This window comes from Poecilia mexicana, unplaced genomic scaffold, assembly GCF_051168715.1.
Source record: "Poecilia mexicana isolate PSO_F unplaced genomic scaffold, ASM5116871v1 scaffold_22, whole genome shotgun sequence".
NCBI lineage: Eukaryota > Metazoa > Chordata > Actinopteri > Cyprinodontiformes > Poeciliidae > Poecilia > Poecilia mexicana.
This window is the reverse complement of record NW_028263391.1, coordinates 15,180,253-15,199,085: the sequence shown is the minus strand read 5'-3', so window position 1 is coordinate 15,199,085 and position 18,833 is coordinate 15,180,253. Positions and strand designations below refer to the sequence as shown.

At 36.2% G+C, this 18,833-nt stretch overlaps 1 protein-coding gene across 2 annotated transcripts in view; it reads right to left on the bottom strand.

Moving 5' to 3' along the window:
• The window catches only part of scaf8 (SR-related CTD-associated factor 8), a 74,411-nt gene that overhangs the window by 51,065 nt on the left and 4,513 nt on the right, over positions 1–18,833 (bottom strand). For both annotated transcript variants that reach the window (XM_088002762.1, XM_015008691.2), the window contains exons 3-19: positions 6,809–6,853; positions 6,289–6,450; positions 5,950–6,106; positions 5,740–5,867; positions 5,056–5,232; positions 4,894–4,973; positions 4,696–4,807; positions 4,234–4,365; positions 4,037–4,146; positions 3,303–3,496; positions 3,118–3,218; positions 2,467–2,580; positions 2,127–2,283; positions 1,710–1,840; positions 553–694; positions 421–468; positions 97–297 (exon numbers count right to left, since the gene is read on the bottom strand). In XM_088002762.1, the coding sequence (XP_087858888.1) occupies positions 97–297; positions 421–468; positions 553–694; positions 1,710–1,840; positions 2,127–2,283; positions 2,467–2,580; positions 3,118–3,218; positions 3,303–3,496; positions 4,037–4,146; positions 4,234–4,365; positions 4,696–4,807; positions 4,894–4,973; positions 5,056–5,232; positions 5,740–5,867; positions 5,950–6,106; positions 6,289–6,450; positions 6,809–6,853 (2,191 nt within the window). The remainder of the gene's footprint in view (positions 1–96; positions 298–420; positions 469–552; positions 695–1,709; positions 1,841–2,126; positions 2,284–2,466; positions 2,581–3,117; positions 3,219–3,302; positions 3,497–4,036; positions 4,147–4,233; positions 4,366–4,695; positions 4,808–4,893; positions 4,974–5,055; positions 5,233–5,739; positions 5,868–5,949; positions 6,107–6,288; positions 6,451–6,808; positions 6,854–18,833) is intronic.

Genomic DNA, 18,833 nt, shown 5'->3' with positions numbered 1-18,833 from the left:
AAGCTTTCAAAGGTAAGAAAAATAGGTGCATCTCTACTACAGAATAAAAAAATGACAAACATAAACGTTTCTACAACAACAACAAAACTACCTCACCTTGTAGTGTGAGCTCTGCAGCAGCATCCATGCCCTCTGCAGTCGGTGGAATTTTATCGTTGTTGGCCTGCTGAGTTTGGACTCCCACAGGGTTAAAAACACCGGCTCCTGGGATGGCCGATGGCAAGAAGCTGCCAGGAATGGTGCTAGTTGGAGGCATCACAGCATCTTGGTTGGAGGCCACTGACGGTTGCACTAGAGCTACAAAAAGGTAGAAAAAGGAATCAAAGAAAAAACATAATTTCAAAATGTAAAAAAACAAACAAAAAAACACTATAAATCATTATGAATGGATAAGAAAACAATGTAAGGAAAACAACTTACATGTGGTAACAGAGGCTATTCCTGCTGTATGTGGTGCCTGCATAAACCCTAGAACAAGGAAGAGAAAAAAATTCAGTGTAAGCTCGTAGATTTTTGGGAGTCAGATTTTAATTATAAATTTGAGCTGATTACCTGGTGGAGGCTGGGAGGCATTGAAGCCTGGTCTTAAAAATGGCGGCGGCGGTCCGTAGCCTGGTGGAGGTATGCCCATTGTGACAGGAAACGTAGGAGGCACCAAACCCATGGCACCAGGAACTGCTTGGGCCACTGGCAGCTAAATTTAAGTTTAGATGAAAATCATTAAATTACAGAAGAGTTAGATAAAAAAAAAAAAAACAAAAAAAAAAACAAAAAACAACAGGATAAGTTTGAACATTCATACTTGAAATTCTCTCACATTGCAACTACAAACTTTAATGTATTTTATCCGGTTTGTATATTAAGTGTTTTTGTATAGTGTTAGTTTTCCCCCTATTTCCTGTTTTGTAAGGACAAAAAGTGACATCTTTGTTTTTTTCCTAACTAGAGAACCATTTTGCATATTTGCTGTGTTCTGTGTAGCAAACTTTAAATAGGACATCCTATGCCACTTAATAAGAAAAGGTTTTCTTCTTGTATTTCTTCCATAAGGGTGAGATTGATGGAGCAGAAAAAGATATTCTTTTTTCATCATTAGCCTCTTGGTAACTTCTATGAGGAATCCTCTACTCTGTCCAGCTCAGTAAGTTTAGGTGGAAGGCCAAATTGCCAAAGCCTTGCTATTGTTCAAACAGGTCCAAGTTCAGATAATTGTCATCTGGAAGCTATGACACACTTCAAAAACTTAAGATGTTGTTTTGTTTTAAACTACTCCATAACCTTATTTCTGATTTGTCTGCTGTGTTCCTTGATCTTCATGATGATGTTTATTGACTAATGTTCTCCAACAGACCTCCGAGGTCTTCAGAGAGCACTTTTTCACCTAGTTTGATTTACTACTCTAGTTTCCTATCAGGAGAAGTCTGAACTGGTTTATTTGTTTTTTTTTGTTTATTTATTCAGATGAAATGAGGCTGAATGCATTACACACTTTTCAGATTTCTAATTGTAAGGCAAGAAGGATTTCGGTCTATCAGATGAAATCTCATTGAAATACATTAAAGTTTGTTTTTGCAAATATTTGAAGAGGTGAAATGAGAAAAACATGAAGGATTCTGGATGCTTCTGTAAGGCATTGCAAATCTTTATCATTCAGTTTCCACTCCTGCATAATTATGCTATATTGGCCTTGCAGTCAAAGCTCCTCTCACCTGCACAGGCATCATCGTGACCTGCTGGTTGTAGGTTTCGGTTTGGGTATTAGATACCACTGTGGCCTCAGTGCTAACAGCCTGGCTTGAAATTTCCTTGGCTGGTTCAGAAGTCTTGGTTGTTTCCCACTCTGCAGTCACAGACAAAAACAAAGTAATTAAAGATTAAAATTTAAGTATTCGATGTGTTTTGGAAGACATTCTATACGTAATGAAAAACACTTTTTAAAGAAACTAGGGGGGATTATTGCAGTAGTTTTACAGGTGGACCAGGGTATAAAACAAACTTCCTAGTTTAATAAAATTCCAGATGTTTCCTGTCAGGGTGGTTGTAACTTTCTACTACTCCCACTGGATAAGAACTGCAAGTGAATCAATAAATCAGGTTTCTGGATCAATTAAACAATATGTTTTTACCATCGTTGACAGTTTCTTGATCAATAATCCCCCCTTCAGCAAAGCCGTCCAGGTCATCCAATTTGACCTTCTCCCATGGTATGTAGGTGACACCCAGGTCTGCATCCCAAAACTGCTTGTACTCTTGCTTTACGCCTTTGTTCAGAGCCCAAGCAATCTGAAAGAAAAGGACGCAGAAAGGTCAAAACAACCTTTAGCAAACAATTTTCTTCCAGCATAAAAGGATGCACCTATATGAAAAAATGCTGTCACCACTCGAGTTCAACGGTGAGATTAAATTAGATGAAAATATTAAAAGGATTGAGTTTACAACAAATCAAATTATAAAGGAAAAGGGAACCTTGATGATCTTGGAGCCGATTTTAAAGGAGCCAGTGCTGAGCTTCTGAAGGGCGCGGTACGCATCCTGTCTGTGAACCATGCAGATGTAGGCGCAGCCTCTGGGAGGGATCATCTGCAGACACACATTATGTTACATGCATCGCTTTACGCTTGTAAAAGATCCTCGTGGTTTACACTTAAGCCCTACATAAATTACAAAAAAAATCATTTAGGAAAGCTAACTTAATTATTTAATGAAAGAATAAGACTGTGAATTTGTAGTACTGCCAAATTGTAAAGTAATCTCTAAATTCTTCAGACAGAAGAATTTGTCTACAACAAACCTAACGAAAGAATATGCATTTCTCAAGAAAGCAAAATAAAAAAAATAATTTAAGGCTTTCAGGTGAGATATTTAAATTCAAGACTTAGAACTTATGTACAGAAACCCTGTGAATAAGACAAGTAAAAATCTGAACAAATAAACACACCACAGAATACTGACAGACTTGTGTGACTGGTGGGAAAAATAATAAATGTATTCAAGCAAAAAAAAAAAAAAAAAAAAAACGACTGTTAGAACATTAAGAGTAGTTTTACTGGCCAGATTTCAGACATGAAAGAACCGACTGACAATTAAATTAGAGGAGCAAACAGGGCATCTACTTACGTTGATGGACTCAATCTGGCCAAACTCTTCGAACAGATTGGTGAGGTCTTGCTGAGTGGCCTTTTTATCCACCTGGCCCACCCACAGTGTAGTGCTGCACACTAGGCACAAAGTGAAAAACAACAACATAAGGTAAGAAATACAATTGTAGAGTTCACCACCAACCCAAAGTCGCTTATATTTACCACTAAGAGTCTTGGATCGTATGGGTGGTAATCCTTTCTTCTGCCGTTCCTTCTCTCGTTCCCGTGCTCGTCTTTCACTGGAGTAAGAACGTGACGACTTCCTCTTGCGATCTCTGGAGCGGGAGCGCGATCGCTTGCGATGTTTACGTTTCCGTGAACCGGAGCGGGACCTGGATCTTCTACGTTTAGGAGATCTGGGGCAAGGCGAAACAAAAATAATTGAAAATGATGTTGGAGCGCAACTATTGGAAACACCTACCATATAAAATTTGATTAATGCTTGACAAAATATTATTTTATTTCCATTTTTAAATTCTAAAAAAAAGAAAAAAAAGGAACATCTACAAAAAGAGAATGGAAACCTTTTCTTGAATGAAACTGTCCATATTTATGAAATGCAAGACTATGAAAAAAAAAAAAACAGAACGCAGCTTAAAACCAACAAATCATTATGTGTACCATTAGTGTCACTATGCAGGAAAGTTGACTGAAACTGCATGTAGGGCTTCTACAGTAACTTTATTTCAAAGTTCCAGACTTAATTTTATATATTTTATGCCAGTTTTTCATGAAATCACTCATATTTCAATACAAGACATTTGTCTTGTCAAATGTTTCGTCTCGCCAAAGGGACCACGTGCGACTCAGGAGCCACAGGTTGCAGACCCCTGCTTTAGCCTTTAAACAAGAAGAAAACGCACAAGTACAGCTGGCAGAATAAAAAACTGGCTTACCTAGAGCGTGACCTTGAACGTGTCCGAGAACGTGTGCTTAAGGTCTTATTCTCCTCTGGTTCAAAGATCTCCTCCTCCATACCCTCGGGGCCCTCATCCAGATCCATGTCCTTGTGAAGTCAGCAAGTTTTTACGATTAAAGTAGCAAGCATAATTAGCCATAACTCAACAGTTCAGGTTCATGTGAAACCAAATACCTGCTGTTGGTTGTCTATGGAGTCGTCCATTTTATTCTCTGGCTCAGGAAGCTGAGGCTGAGCGCTGCTCTGAGCAGTTGCCACCGAGTTTTCCTGCCCAAAGATGGAATCCTGCCCTTCCATGTTCATGGCCTGGAGGAAGCAACAGCATTAGTTTCACACAACTTTTTAAGAAAATCGTGAACAGAAATGAACCATTTTTCTGCACACAAGTGCATCTCATATTAGAACGATAACATTTATTTCAGTAAACCTTAGTTTATAAACATTGATGTGAAAAAAGTATTTTTATCTTTTCAATTTTTTCCTTCTTTTCCATCACGAATGCTTCAAGTCAAACTAATTTCAGTATTAGACAAAGACAAATAAGTAAAATAAGTAAACTTTTAAATTATGTTTTAATTTACTTAAATGAACTTATGTGAAGGAATAACTTCTTGATGTTAGTGGTGTCTGATTTACCTTTTGCTGGTGCTCTAGCAGCTGCTTCTGAAACTGCTCCAGGTTTTGTTGTTGGAGTTGCTCAGCCAGTTGATGAAAGAGTGAGCTGTTAATAGGCTCAGACACCATGGGCCTGGAAATGATCAGCAGCTTCATTTAATACATAGACCTAACATGCAATTGAATGTAAATCAAAAGAGTAAAGCACTCTGAACTTACAGCTGAGAAGATGAGGAGTCCTTTTTAGATTCCTCACTGCGTTCTGAATCGTTTCCAAAGTCAAAAGGACCCAACAGTTTCTGTAACAAAATCCAGTAATCGCATTAGCAACACTTGGCAAACTCAAAAGAAGACAGCAATAGTTGCTGACTGCAGCTTTACCTTATTAAAAGAGGAGACCCTTTGCTCCAGGGGGTTGAGGCTGTTGGCTGTAGCGGCAGCAGTGAGCTGAGCTGTCAGAGCTTGTAATTGGACCACCAGGCCAGCATCCAAGGCCTGCAGCAGGGAAGGCTGGGGCTTCTGCTGCTGCATCTGCAGACTCTGGACCAGTTGCTGAAGCTGTGGCACAATGCACAAAACATGACACATTGCATTAACTGCAACTTGTAAAATGCAAATCTATATACATTTGAGCATAATGCCGTTACATGTCACTTTCTTCTATGCCCTATCTTACTTTAAGAAAGATATATTTTTTCATCACTAAAGGGAAAGAGGAAAGAATGAAATACAATCAACTTCTATATTTTTCTGACCTTTCTGTGCAATTTTAAAAGCATAAATACCAAAGTTATTTATGAATTCATGGTTGATATTCCTATAAACTGAATGGATGGATTTTGGTGGCCAAACAAACAAATGAATGGAAAACTTTTAGACAATAGAGTAAGAAATCAAATCTGGAAACACAAATATTTCCAGATTTGAAAGCAATAATTTGTTTTCCCACATTTATCCAGAGCAGAGACACACTTGAGTCAAAAGGCAGACTTTTACAGACAATGGTTGTCCACTGCTGCACAAAAAGCAATTTACGGTTTTAACAGGTAGTCTATATCCACTCACCTGTTGTCCCTGGGGACTCTGCAGGATTTGTGCAACAGCAGCAACAGTATCTGTGTTTGTGATCTGGGAGGCCCAGTCTGGCAGACCTTGGACTATATTTGCTGGAGTGGCGGGCGTAGCTGGGGTGCCTGAATAGACAGAGAAGGGTAAACACTGGTGTCAGAAGTTATCTGATGTGTGTTTTTACTCTACCTGCATGTTTTTACTTACCAGGTGTAGTGTTATTGATCGGCGCAGCGCTGCTGGGCAGGACAGGCGTCGTACTGGGAGGGGGAATCCCTGCAGCCATGTCCAACAGAGGCTGGATGATGTCGCTCTTGAAGACGGCATTCTTCTGCCACAGATTCAGGACTCGCACTATCTTACTCTGGGAAAAAAAAGGCGACATAACAGTACAGTGAGCATTTTAAAATTAAAATAGACCAACTCAATTGGAATTAAATAAACAGCAGAAACCTGTAACATTAAGTCCAATCACATCACTACAATCTAGAGAAATGGAAGGGCAACAAAGCTAAACAACTGAAAAACTATTAAAAATCTTCTGACCTTGTCATCTGGAGGGCAGCGATAAAGGTGTTGGAACGTTGTGATGATGTTCTTGCTGAACCGCGGAGCAAAAACATCCTTCTCTGTCCCAAACTGGTGGCGGGATTGTCTGACTATGGAGTCGATGACATACAGCCCAGGGACTTTGTATTCCGGCTTGCACTGTGAGGAAAACACAAACTCACTATTAAAATAGAGATTTCTCTCAATTCTCTGTCAGGAACACAAAGTGAGACCAATTTAAAAACACTAATTACACATAAGAAGAAAACATAAATGTTCTACACTTTCTGCAGATGGTTGAGATTAAAAAGAAAATTTGGTCGCTGTTTCAAAATCCTAATAGAATGTAACTGCTGTTTATTAAAAAAAACCCAAAAAAAACCATGATTTTTAATTATTTCATCCAAAGTTACTTCATAAATTAGCCGAAATACAAAAAAAAAAAAAAAAAAATCTTTACAACGATATCTACATTTGCAAACATAACAGACAGATCCTAATTAATAATTTAACTTACCTTCTGAATGAACTTCTCTACACTCTGGACAACATGCTTGTAGAACTGAAAGAAAAAAGAAAATATTTTCAATGAATTTAATAGCAACCTAAGGCCGGAGGGGGATGCAGAAGCCCAGCCTGGTGAAAATCTGAGAAATGAACAAAAAAATAAACTGTATTTTATTTAGGAAAAAATGTGTAGAAAATTAACTAATCAATGAAGTCATCGCAACTGATTACTTATTTGGAGAGTTTTCTATTACCTAGCATGCATGAGAGTGTCAAGAGGAAACCTAGAAATGTATGCAAACTCCAAACAGCAAAATGCCCAAAAGTTGAACTGGAAACTTCTGGGATTAAGTCACAGTGTTTGACATGATCAGTCATGTCAAACAGGGTTGCTTGATGCAAGGAAAATAATGCACTGGCATCATCGTTGCTGATTATTCTCCATAATACATCAGTTGAGGAAAATCCACAGATTTCTCACTCTCTCAAAGAGCTACCAGCACTCTCTGAACTGGAGTATATTGGTCATTGAGTCAAACGTGGGAACTTGTTGCAGCGAGACGCCACCAAACAGGCTGAGTTTATTATTGCCAGCCAATAAATCTACTATTCATAAACTATTGCACACACGGATATTGGAATGGCAAAATATTTTAAAGAGAAGGTACAGCTCCACTGTGTAAGAATATCATTTATAAAAAGCAAAACAGACCAAAAAGCTAAACCCAATTCTTTGTGGGTTGCGAAATAAGCTTGTGTCTTTTTTGGGACACATCCAGCTATGGTTGGATAAAAGAAAAGAAAACAGTTTGTACCACCATGTCATGAACATCGGTTCCGTTCTGCTCTGTTAGATAATCTGATAAGCACATAAAAGCAAAAAGTTTAAGCTGCAGTTTGCAAAGCAACATAAAAACGTCACAATCCAAGACCATTTTAGATCATGATTAACATTCAAAGACATGAGTTACAAAAGCATATGAAACATTCCAAGCATTGAGCATCTCACAGAAAAAGGTTCAATCTATCATCTGAAAATAAAAAACAAAATATCAATAAATGCCCGTTCACCTAAACTAAAGGGTCACATATAGAGAGCATTAATCAGAGATGGCATAATATACAGAAAAAGAAAAGGCAGCTGACAAGAGACTAAACTTTAGAGGAGCTGCAGAGATGCAAAGAGCCACAGCTTAGATGGGAGAATGTTTTGACAGGACATCCATTAGTTGTGCAGTTAAAAAATCTGGCCCTTACAGAAGAGCTGCAAGGAGAAATCCGGTGTAAAAAGAAAACCATAAAAAAAAAATCCAGCTTAGAGTTTGTTGCAAACCAGGCTACTTATTTAAAAGGGGGTCAAGAATCTTTTACCACAGGTCTGTACAGATTTTTCACATCAACCATGAATTGTTTATTTTTAGTTTTAAAGACTGTCATGTTCACTGCAGCAACTAACACAAAGATTGAAAAATGATTCAACTTAAGTCAATTAAATCTGATGAGTTCACATCAGAACACATCCGTGTATTTACACGTTGAATATGTAAGTAATACATCTGGATGTACAGTCAGTTAAAGCAGGTTTCTTCCAAATCTCAATTCCTACAGAAACACAATCACTAACAGGAAGCTTAGAAGCTTTGTTTAGCCATTACAGTAACTGTTACAGTGATATGGAGTTACCATGAATGTTGTATCACATTATGGGTGCCAGTGATATCTACCACTCTCAATTTCTCCATTTTAGACTTAATAACGTCACTGAAGTGTATATCCAAAACTTTTATTCCGTGTATCAAGTTAGTACTGGTGATTAATGCCAGCTGTCAGAGCTTCCAATAGTAAATCCTGGTATCAGCCAGTAGATGGAGCCATAGTGAAACTGAAGAACTGAAGTAAATTGGATGATTAAAATGTTCGGTAAACTCAGTTTCCAAAATGTAAAACAATTTTACCTAAATTTTCATGTTAAATGATTTTAAAATGACAACTGGTAAAATGACTAAATCTTTTTTAGTTTTCTGTGGACTCCTTCTGTTCAGACAAGGTTCAGAGAAGGATTTGAATTAAAAAAATTACTAAACCAATTGGTAAAAGTAAGGCTTTGTATAAGGGTTACACCCTTATCTTCTACATTAAACACACAAAAATAGAATTAAATATTCTTCCCAGGGTGTCAAATATCAATGAAAAACTGGCATTCGATGCTTATTTTAATGGCATATCTCACTATTTTTCATTTTTATTAAAGAAAATGATCAAATGCCTGCATAACTATCAATTTGTGATGGTTTTAAAAACAGGTTGAGGAGGAGATTCAAAAGGATTGCAGTCCTTCACCCTTAATTAGACTACAAGCGCATTCACACAAGCTCAGTTTAGTTTGCTTTAATCAAACTCTAATTTGTTTGTCTAGAAAGTCCAGTTTGTTTGGGGAGGTGTGAATGCGCAATTGAACTCTGGTGTGGTTCAAATGCATGTGTGAATGTCAAGCAGACTAGAGATCGCTCCAACAGCAGTAAGCGGACTGCAACGCAGTGCATTCTGGTTAAATACAACCAAAACAAATATGCGAGTCTAGCACTTGAGTGAAAAGTGACTTCTACCGACGACAAAAGCAAAATCTTACAACCATTAAAATCGGACATCATTCTATTTTACTTTAAATTTTGTCATAAAAAAAAAACAAAAAAAAAACACCTAACTATTTTGTTACTAAGAAACATAATTATTCATTTTTATTAAAACTACTTTAATGCCATTCCTTTCTTTACTAGCCATAAAACAGAACTGTTGTGAGCATGTAAATATAAAATTTGAAAGCCTGTCATGGATCAATCCTAATAAATAGGCTCACATTTCTGCCTTATTGTTAACACATCATCTTCCTGTCTGGATCAGCATTTCATAAATAATCACAAGAGTTTTGTCACCAAACTGAACTTTGATTTTCAACACTCAACAAAATGGAGCAGCCAAGTAATATTAGAAAGTGGCCAAATACTAAAAAAGCAATCTACAGGGTTTTGCCACATTTCAGAAAATTTAGGACCAACACCTATCTAGGATGATTATGATTTAAATTTAAGATCTCTATAAATTGCAAAGAATTATTCAATAAATAAATTATTTTCTTTACTTTATAAGTGAGACGTCAGGCACAACTTTAACTTGTTTTTCAGCTGAGGCCTGTGACTCCACCGCTTTTCCACATAGGTTACCTAACTTCAAAGCATTATTTGACACTTTAATATGTCCTCTATAACAACCTGCAACAAGTTTTTTTTTCTTAGAATTTTAATAAAAAATATTTCTTCAAGCCAAGCTTCCTTAAAAGTACATTTTTCCATGAAGAAAAAATCAGAAATAAATATTTTTACTTCTGACTTGATGTGTGTTGCCTTAACACACATCAGGCCAAAAGGACAATCCAGGGTCACGTTCCATCAGACAAGCCGGTTTACTGTCTGACTTCATGGAGTTTGTAGCTCTGTTAATGAATAAAATCTAAAACTAAAAAAAAAACAGATCTACAAATCACCTACAGCTCATTTTCAAAAAATTAAAACCTAGAAAAATGGTTTTCTCACGGGTATAGAAATAGACACACAAATTAAGGACCAGGTATAGAAATCTTGGGTGTGTTTAAGATATTTTAAAGCTTAAATTGAAATAATTAAATTAAAGGCCTGGCAAGAATCTGAAACATCCCATTAGTGATTCAACCGCTGAATGAAACCTTTCTTCCAAAATCTTTTCCCCCCATCATTTGATGCAGCACCAAAATGCTTCACCACAGTGAGCGGTATCTGGAACTACGTGACGATCTGCAGAGACAAACTAAACTAAACTAAAATTGTTTTATGTTTGTATGAATGTAATAAATATCTGATGAATTAGACGACTTGATCCTAAAGCACAAACATAAACAAAGGTCTTTAGTTTAACTGGTCCCAATCACAGGCTGTAGACAGCATGGGTACAGAAAGCAGTCAGGCTGCATGGCGACTTCAAATTAAGTTAATGTGATCAGTAAAAAGTTTGCATCCCCTTGTCCTCAAAACAAAAACCCATTTTGAACAATAACCTGACAAGTTTAATATTACAATTTGTTAGATAAACTAAAGACATTTATTTCAAACATTTCATATTCATAAAAAATGGTGCAAAAGGTGCCAATTCCCGCTTCAAATTAACACTCACAAAACAGCTGATATTTTTAATAAAAGTCTGTTATTATTTTTCCATCACATGATATAAAGAAATTTCTACCACATCAGAAGGAAACATTACAAAATTATCACTTTAATAGGGATACTAAAACAAAACCTTACTGTGTAAGCATATAAAAGGGATGGTTGCAGGTTTTAATATATTTGTTTTTCTAATATTCTTAAAGGCTTTAAATTAAATATTCTGAAAAGAGTGTAGCCCTCAGAGAATCTGGTTTTTCATTAGTTTTCATTTCATTTGAATTGGTTGTTGGTACAAAAAAAAGCTATTTCATGACATGTCTTGATTTATGACTTGCATAACAATTCAGAGCTTAAAAATAATCTTTCAAAAGTCATTCAGCAGGCTTTTATGAAAACCTTCATGCTGGCTGTGGGAGTAAGCTGCTGTAATGCTTGGCAAACTGTCATTTTTAATTTCATTCATGTTTTTAACAACAATTTACCAGTCGGGAGCCGTTAGACAGACTGGACTAGAGTGGGTAAAGGGACTGATTCAAAACTAAATTTCATTGGTTGGATCAGAGGTCCAGAAAAACTAATCACTGGCAGGTTTTCTGCAAGTTGGAAGTGGGTTGAATTTAAGAAACCACAAAGATCTATTTAAAACAATTGCAATGTATGGTGTAAATTCTCTGCATTTATTGCATCCAAACACATGGCAGCTAATATTCAAAAGTTAAATTACAGGAGACAATACAGGGAAAAAAAAGAAGGATATCCCTTTTTTTTAGACCAGAAGTTTATGGAAATTTACCACCTAACTAAATCAATGAGTGGATCAGTAAGGTGAGCTCTGCCTGTTTGATGCTTTGATTATTTTTAGTAGAGAAAACTAGTCTATGTCTATGTTCCTGGCAACAATATCCATGCTGAAACACTTAATCTGAGCATTTTTAAAAGAGAATCATAGTTTCTGTCACTGTTCTGGAGTTCAATAAACTCTCAGCATCACAAGAATCACTAGGACAACAGAACTGAACAATGATTCTCAGCAATATTGTTAATTAATCCAGTTGTTAAATAACAATCCCATTCCGCAATAAGAAATATTTGTGTCCGTTTAAAAAAAAAAAAAAAAAATTCCATCTTTGGTGCAACTCTTTTTAGTTCTTGACTTAAGTTGGACTCCAGGTTTGGGCTGAGCTCATGCAACAGAATAACTTGGAGAAAAAGAGATCTGCCCTGCAACTGCTGTAGTGCAAGTATGAAGTGCATTACCTGTGCTAATACGTCCTATGATTTGTGATCTTTCTTTTTTTTTTTTTTTTTTTCTGTTGCTCGTAAATATGCACATTATAGTTTGGTCACAACCAACCTTGACCAATGACCAACATATTACTCTAGTTAGCAATACAACACATAAAAGGACAGAATGCAGCCAGTATAATAAAATGCAATAGAGGAATGCAAACATAAATGAACATTCAAATTTAAAACAAAAGGAAACGTTATGTAAGACCTGTAAGACCTATAGAGGAAAGCTAAACTTTTAAAACTACTTTTTAAGATATTTAATTCAGATAATTAAATAAAAGACTTCAGGAGCCTTTAGAGGCCCTAAAGTTAGTGCTGAGTTTTAAGGTACAAAAGTTATATTCATGCAACATAATTTGGAATAGAAAATATCTGTTTGGCATATTGTCCTATAGGACTCCAGTAAATACCAGAGCAAAAAGCACAACCTAAAAACTTGCTCAGGCTTTTCATAGTAATATGCACAACAAATCAGCAAAGACTCAAAATAACTATTATTTATAAGTTCATTAGTCCATTGTTTGCTATTCTTAAACCATGAGCTGCCTAAGATTAAGCTTAGTTCAATTTCACTAGCTGTTCCCGGACCTGATTACTGACCAATAGAATGAAGAAATCACCTAAATAGAACCACGTCTAATAGATGCAAAGAAGCAACATATGCACCAGTCTAAAGAAATTCAAGAACAGAGAAACTTATTAGCTTCACTCATCAAACTATGGCTAGATACAAGTTAGACTGAGAGGAAGATATGAGTTATTTCAATATATGTAGGAACAAAAACAGAAGTTGTCCGACCCTCTCCAAATAAAATCGAATACACAAGATCCGCAAAAATGATAGACAGCTATTAACACATCATAACATTTTCTATTTAGCAGATACTCGTATATTTTCATATCAATGCCTGCTGTAACATTTTAATCCACTCATGTTGTTGCATAACTTTGCACAGCTGCATAACAAGTCTCCATGGCTGTTCTCTCACAGTAAATACCACATAAGGACTGATCCATCTTCAAAAGCCAACTCTTACTAACTAGATCAAACTAATAAAATGCTGCATGACTGCTTTCTGCATCATTGCTCCTCCTAGTCACATACATTCTGTCACAGTTTATATCAATGCTTAGACTCAACAGTGTGTGCAAAGGTGCACCAGTCCCAGTTACACTGTGGTGATAGTCTCCCCTATCAATTGTCTCCCTTTTCTGTCTGTACTGATACGTGGGCACGTTAGAAACACACCAGAGAGACAGTCAGAAATCAGATCAGAGAAAACGGCTCTGATCAGTAACCAGCAAGTAAAATAAACAAAATTAATTTCCTTACCTATTAAATGCATCAAAACTAATCATTCCTACCATTTATGAATTAAACAAAGAACCAACAGAATGAATTATAATTTTTTTTTTTTTATCAAAGAATCTGCAGTAAGCAAAAACAGTAATCAACAGGGCAGACCAACAATACCTAGAAATCAGTATTGGGCAGAAAAACTTGATCTTCAGTTTCAACAATTTTACTTTGGTTAATATAGTAGAGTCATACTTCAATTTCCTCCTTATAAACTGTGTAACATTTCGTCTTAGATATATCAAGGTGCTGGCTTCAATATTGAAAAAAAAAAAGAATTTGTAGAAAAGATCCCTAAGATGTTAAAAACAGTTCAACTTTTTCCAGAGATACTTTTAGAAATTAATTTAGAGCAGTTTGAGGAGAAAAAAAAGTCTGCCATTAATATTTTTTTCCATGTTGATAGAAAAAAATATCATCAAATATCAAGCCTCTTTTATAGAGTAGTAATAAGGTTTCATCTTTCTTTTTAGGTCATGAAACACTTAGAAGAAAATTAAAAACAATTCTAAAAATAAGCAGTTTCTATGACAGTGTAAAGACTTATTTCGGCTCACAATAGGCAACAGCTTTTCTTTATAGTGCTAAATGCTAAGTACAGGTGTTTAATTTTGTGACACCACTCACATTTTTATGTTCTGTGGTATGTAATAACAAAGTCAATCACACTCTAATTAAGACAATATACTGTAATTCCCATTAAGTGATTGAAATTCTAAAAACACACCTGATCACTTTGTAACCTGGAAAATATAGTTTCTTTATTCAGACTTTTATAAATCTCATTATTTTTCAGTAACTGCTAAGCTATGGAATTTTTACCATGTGCCCTGTAATACTAGTGACCTGTACCAGTATTCCTCTTAGCGCTTTATCTTCTGACTGAATAATACAAAATCGTATTGCTTGTGATTTTCTAAACATTCAAATTCCTAGGTATCATCAATGCATTTGAGTGCTGAGACTGGAACTGTCATTATAAGACACTCGTACATATCAATTACATGTTGCAAAACTATGCAACAGTACCCTCGTGCTAAATATTAAATGTTTTTGCAGATTAATGAACCAGCACACCTGATTTCCTACAGATGGTATAAATACAGAATAACCATATGTTCAGCAAAATGGCTATTGAAGTGTGTGATTTACAAACAATGGCTGGTTCAAGACTTGGTTGTCCGGTCTTGAACCAACCCTTGTTGGGAAGGGGTTTTATTTTCAGTTTGTGAAAATAAAACGCCTTGCTATTTTGTATTGTAAGTAAATTTTAAGTAGAGCAATAGCAATATCCTTTACCATGTATATTTTCTTTCAGCTCTTTCTCATCTGTGCTTCCTAAACTCAGTGACCTGTAGCATTTTGGGCAATGTTATTTGTGTCCAGTATGAACATCTGCTGCTGCTAGACTCTGTCCAATTAGCTAATCATTACATTAGCATGTAAAATGCAAGTTCATAACAAATTTAATAAATTAGCCAACATTGTTTGCAGTCCAAACAGTCCTTTGCAAAATGAATATTGCACACATTGATTTCACAATGGCTGTTTACTCCCAATATATTGTAGCTCTAACATCAAATGTCCTGTTTAAAGACATCTAGCACAAATGAGTATCATAAAAAAAAGAAACGGGTTCCTTTTGCTGTGCAGGAGCCTAAACAACTGAGTGTATTAAAACACTGAGTCATTAAATGAAGGACAAGAGATGACAGAAGACATCACCTGATGTCTGCACTAAGTTACTTTGAGACTGGCGTATTCACAAGTAAACTGTACATAAAGGGAATAACTATGAACTTTACCACTTATCCTATTTTTGTGCTTTCATATGGGAGATGTGGAGAATGTGATGAATTTTTAACTTGTTTCGCTGATGCTGTTCATGAGAATTTCACAAGAAATATAGAGGAGGAGGTCTGGCCTGTCAAACCAGCTTGTCTTTTACAGCATGTTAAGCTTAGTTGACAAAACCACATTTATGAGCTTCAATCCATATAAAAAATATTCAAGATATATTGGGTAATTTCTGAACTATTGCCAGGTTAAAAAAAAAAAGCAACATAAAATCAACAAAATGCATTTGAGGTAACAGCAATGGAAGTTGCTGAAATGTTTACTGTCTGAGCAGAAGATCTGGCAGCTTTCGATAAAGAAAACTGAGTGAACGCTGCAGTTATTTATGTTCTGAAGATCCCCACCATTCAGGGGCAACTTCAGAATATTTTATAAGGCTATTCTCTTAAAGAAGGGCTGTTGAGAGGTTGTGAGCAGTTAGTATCACCCCAGCAGCCGACTAACCCTTTAATAAGCTCAGTTTGGAAAATAGGAATAACAACTGAAGTTAACTCAGACAGAGGCCAAAAAAAGCAGGTCCCTGACATATTATACTCAGAGCAAAATGACATTAATCAAACCACATCCTGTATTTCAGCACATGCTTTTCATTACATATAATCTATATTGATCCAAATATTTTATGTAAGCAAATATATACGCCATTCAAACACCAAAGCGTAATAATATAGTTTTAAGCTGACAGATATACACGCTGGTCTTTTTATTATCTGAAGTTGTTTGTTTTTACCAAAGCTGAAGTTGTCATCTACTGTACGGGAGATACTGACTGCTCCGTGTGTCTCTGTGGAGAGAAATTCAATTCAAAAGTTGAATTTCCCTTTTAACAAAAGTACAGCTATGTGGAAAATAACCGTCAAATCAACACTAAATTTTGATTTTTGAGTTGAGTGTAATGGATATCACTATGTCATTATTCGGCGATTGCATTACAACTGGATGTTTTCCTGATATTGTGCAGCTTTAGCAAAATGATCCATCTCTCATGTCCAGTGTCTTTTGAAGAGCATGACTTTCATTTTATGTATAACTGCAACATCTGTTTCTGTGGCGAGCTACGTGAAAAATAAAAACAGCAATAAATGAAAACACGAGAAAATGTGAAATATAATTTCACAGCGCAGAGAATAAAAAAAACAAAAAGTTAATTTATTTCAATAATTCAACTTAAAAAGTCAAAGTTGTACTATATAGAGTCATTACTCAAAGAGATATAAAAGTCAAGAAGTGATTTCTGTACATTTTGATGAAAGTGGCTTACAACTGATATAAAAACCAAAATGTTGTTTTCTCAGAAAATGTACACTTTAAGACATTGCACTTTAGTTTCAGGTGCAATGTCTGAAACTAAACAGTATGCCTTGTGCTGTATAACATAGATAATCAATATTTGGTTGGTCCTTATTTTGAATGAAAAGCATCATCAATGCAGTTTGGTATGGAGACGATTAGCCTGAGTCTGTGCTGACGTGTTGAGGGAGACCAGGTTGCTTTGATCGGGGCCTTTATCCTGTCTGCATCTGCTCTGTTTTCTTCCTTTTCATAGACTTTCAAGAAGGTTTAGTTCAGGCCAGACAGCTGACTAATCACAAGCTCAGAAACTGTGATTAAACTAGGCATTGCTACCTTTGCCAGTGGGAGTGAGTGACAAATCCTGCTTAAAATTGAAATCAGCATCTTTATAAACATGGTCAGTGATCATTTAGAAGGTCCTAGTAGGTCACTGCATTGACTATGGACTTGATAAAAACAAGGAGGACCAACACCAGTATATGACATGGTTGTGGAACTATCATACTGTAGTAAAAGTAACTTGCATTTAGTCTCTTTCCTCTGATCCTCCAGGCTTTGGTCCCTTGATTTCCAAATGAAATGCAAACTTTATTTTTATATGTAAAAAGGATTTTGAGAAACAGCCCAGTCCTGTTTCTGCTTAGCTTCTGGTCCTGCAGTGCTTTAAGATAAGGACTGCGACAGAGGTATGCATCTCAACATCTATGTGTGACGGATCTTTACTCCAGCCACAATACATATTCTGTGAACATCTCCCTCAAACTTTTGAATATGTTCCATAACGGGAATTTCAGGGGTAAAATTTCCTTTTTTAACACTCCTATGTAATGCTGTAATTTTCTGCGATTAGTTTTCATTAGCTGGAAGCCATAATCATCACATGTAACAGAACACACCGTAATTAAAAATAAAAAGACAGTAGATGGTAATCTCTTTATACCACTTGATCAATTATTTCATGATCGATATCCGTTGATCAAAATGCAATCAACAAATGAGACAAAAATCCAAATGATACTAAGCTGAGATCAACTTCAACAGCAGCTCCAGAGTTCAAAAGACAAAAGGCCTCTTTCTTTCTGTTTCTTCTATTATGTGATATTTCATTACACACCGAAAACAACTACCCTCCATCAGATTCATGGCAGAGAAAGAGAATGACTCTCACTCCATATGATAATCATGCACCAATGTATACAATAAAATGCATTCCTAATATTTACTACAACACAGAAACTTTAATAATATTCTCAATACAATGCTCGATCATGCCCAGTGAATAAATGCAGTACCTGCCCGGTAACTGTGTTTAATGTTTACTAAACTATACAACCCGCATGTGCATTAACCTAAAAGTCAGGAATTTGACATTCTAAAGCGGCCTTAGCACAAGCAAATGATTGCTCCAAGCGCAATCAATATGACCTTACAACAAAAACGCACAAGTGAATTAATCACACTAAAACAACTGCTGTCTTCATACAGTTACTGAAGACAGTATCCAAGACATTGTATTCAGCTTCAACCAATTATTAGCTCAACATCCACCGACGCACGGCAGCACCAATTCTGCCTCCCCTGGTGTGTGGGAGCAAATTAAGATCAAGTGATTTTAGACTTCTATCATCCTCCTTGTATAACAACCCATACTCCTACCTAAGCTGGTTAGGGACTCTCTTATCTCTTTGTAACTCTCTCCACCCCATCCTCCTGCTTCACTTTCAGTGCTTTGGGGGAGCTGGGAGAGCTGCTGAGGGAAGGGGAAACAGGAGTTATTCACAGGCAACACAGAGCAAAGGAACACCAAAAACAACAGATCTGCTAGAGGCAAAAGTGCTATTATAGATGGCAAAGAAAGTAAGGATCAGTTGATGGCTGGTGTCCTGAAATAATAATTAGTTTGTAAATGCATAAATGAAGAACAGCAAACCACAAGAACCATTTGTTAACGTTTTTATAGAGATGCATCAATCTATTGGCCAGAGGTTGGAGTCGTATGATCCGTATAGAAATTGGTATCAACTAGGAAAAGACTGATT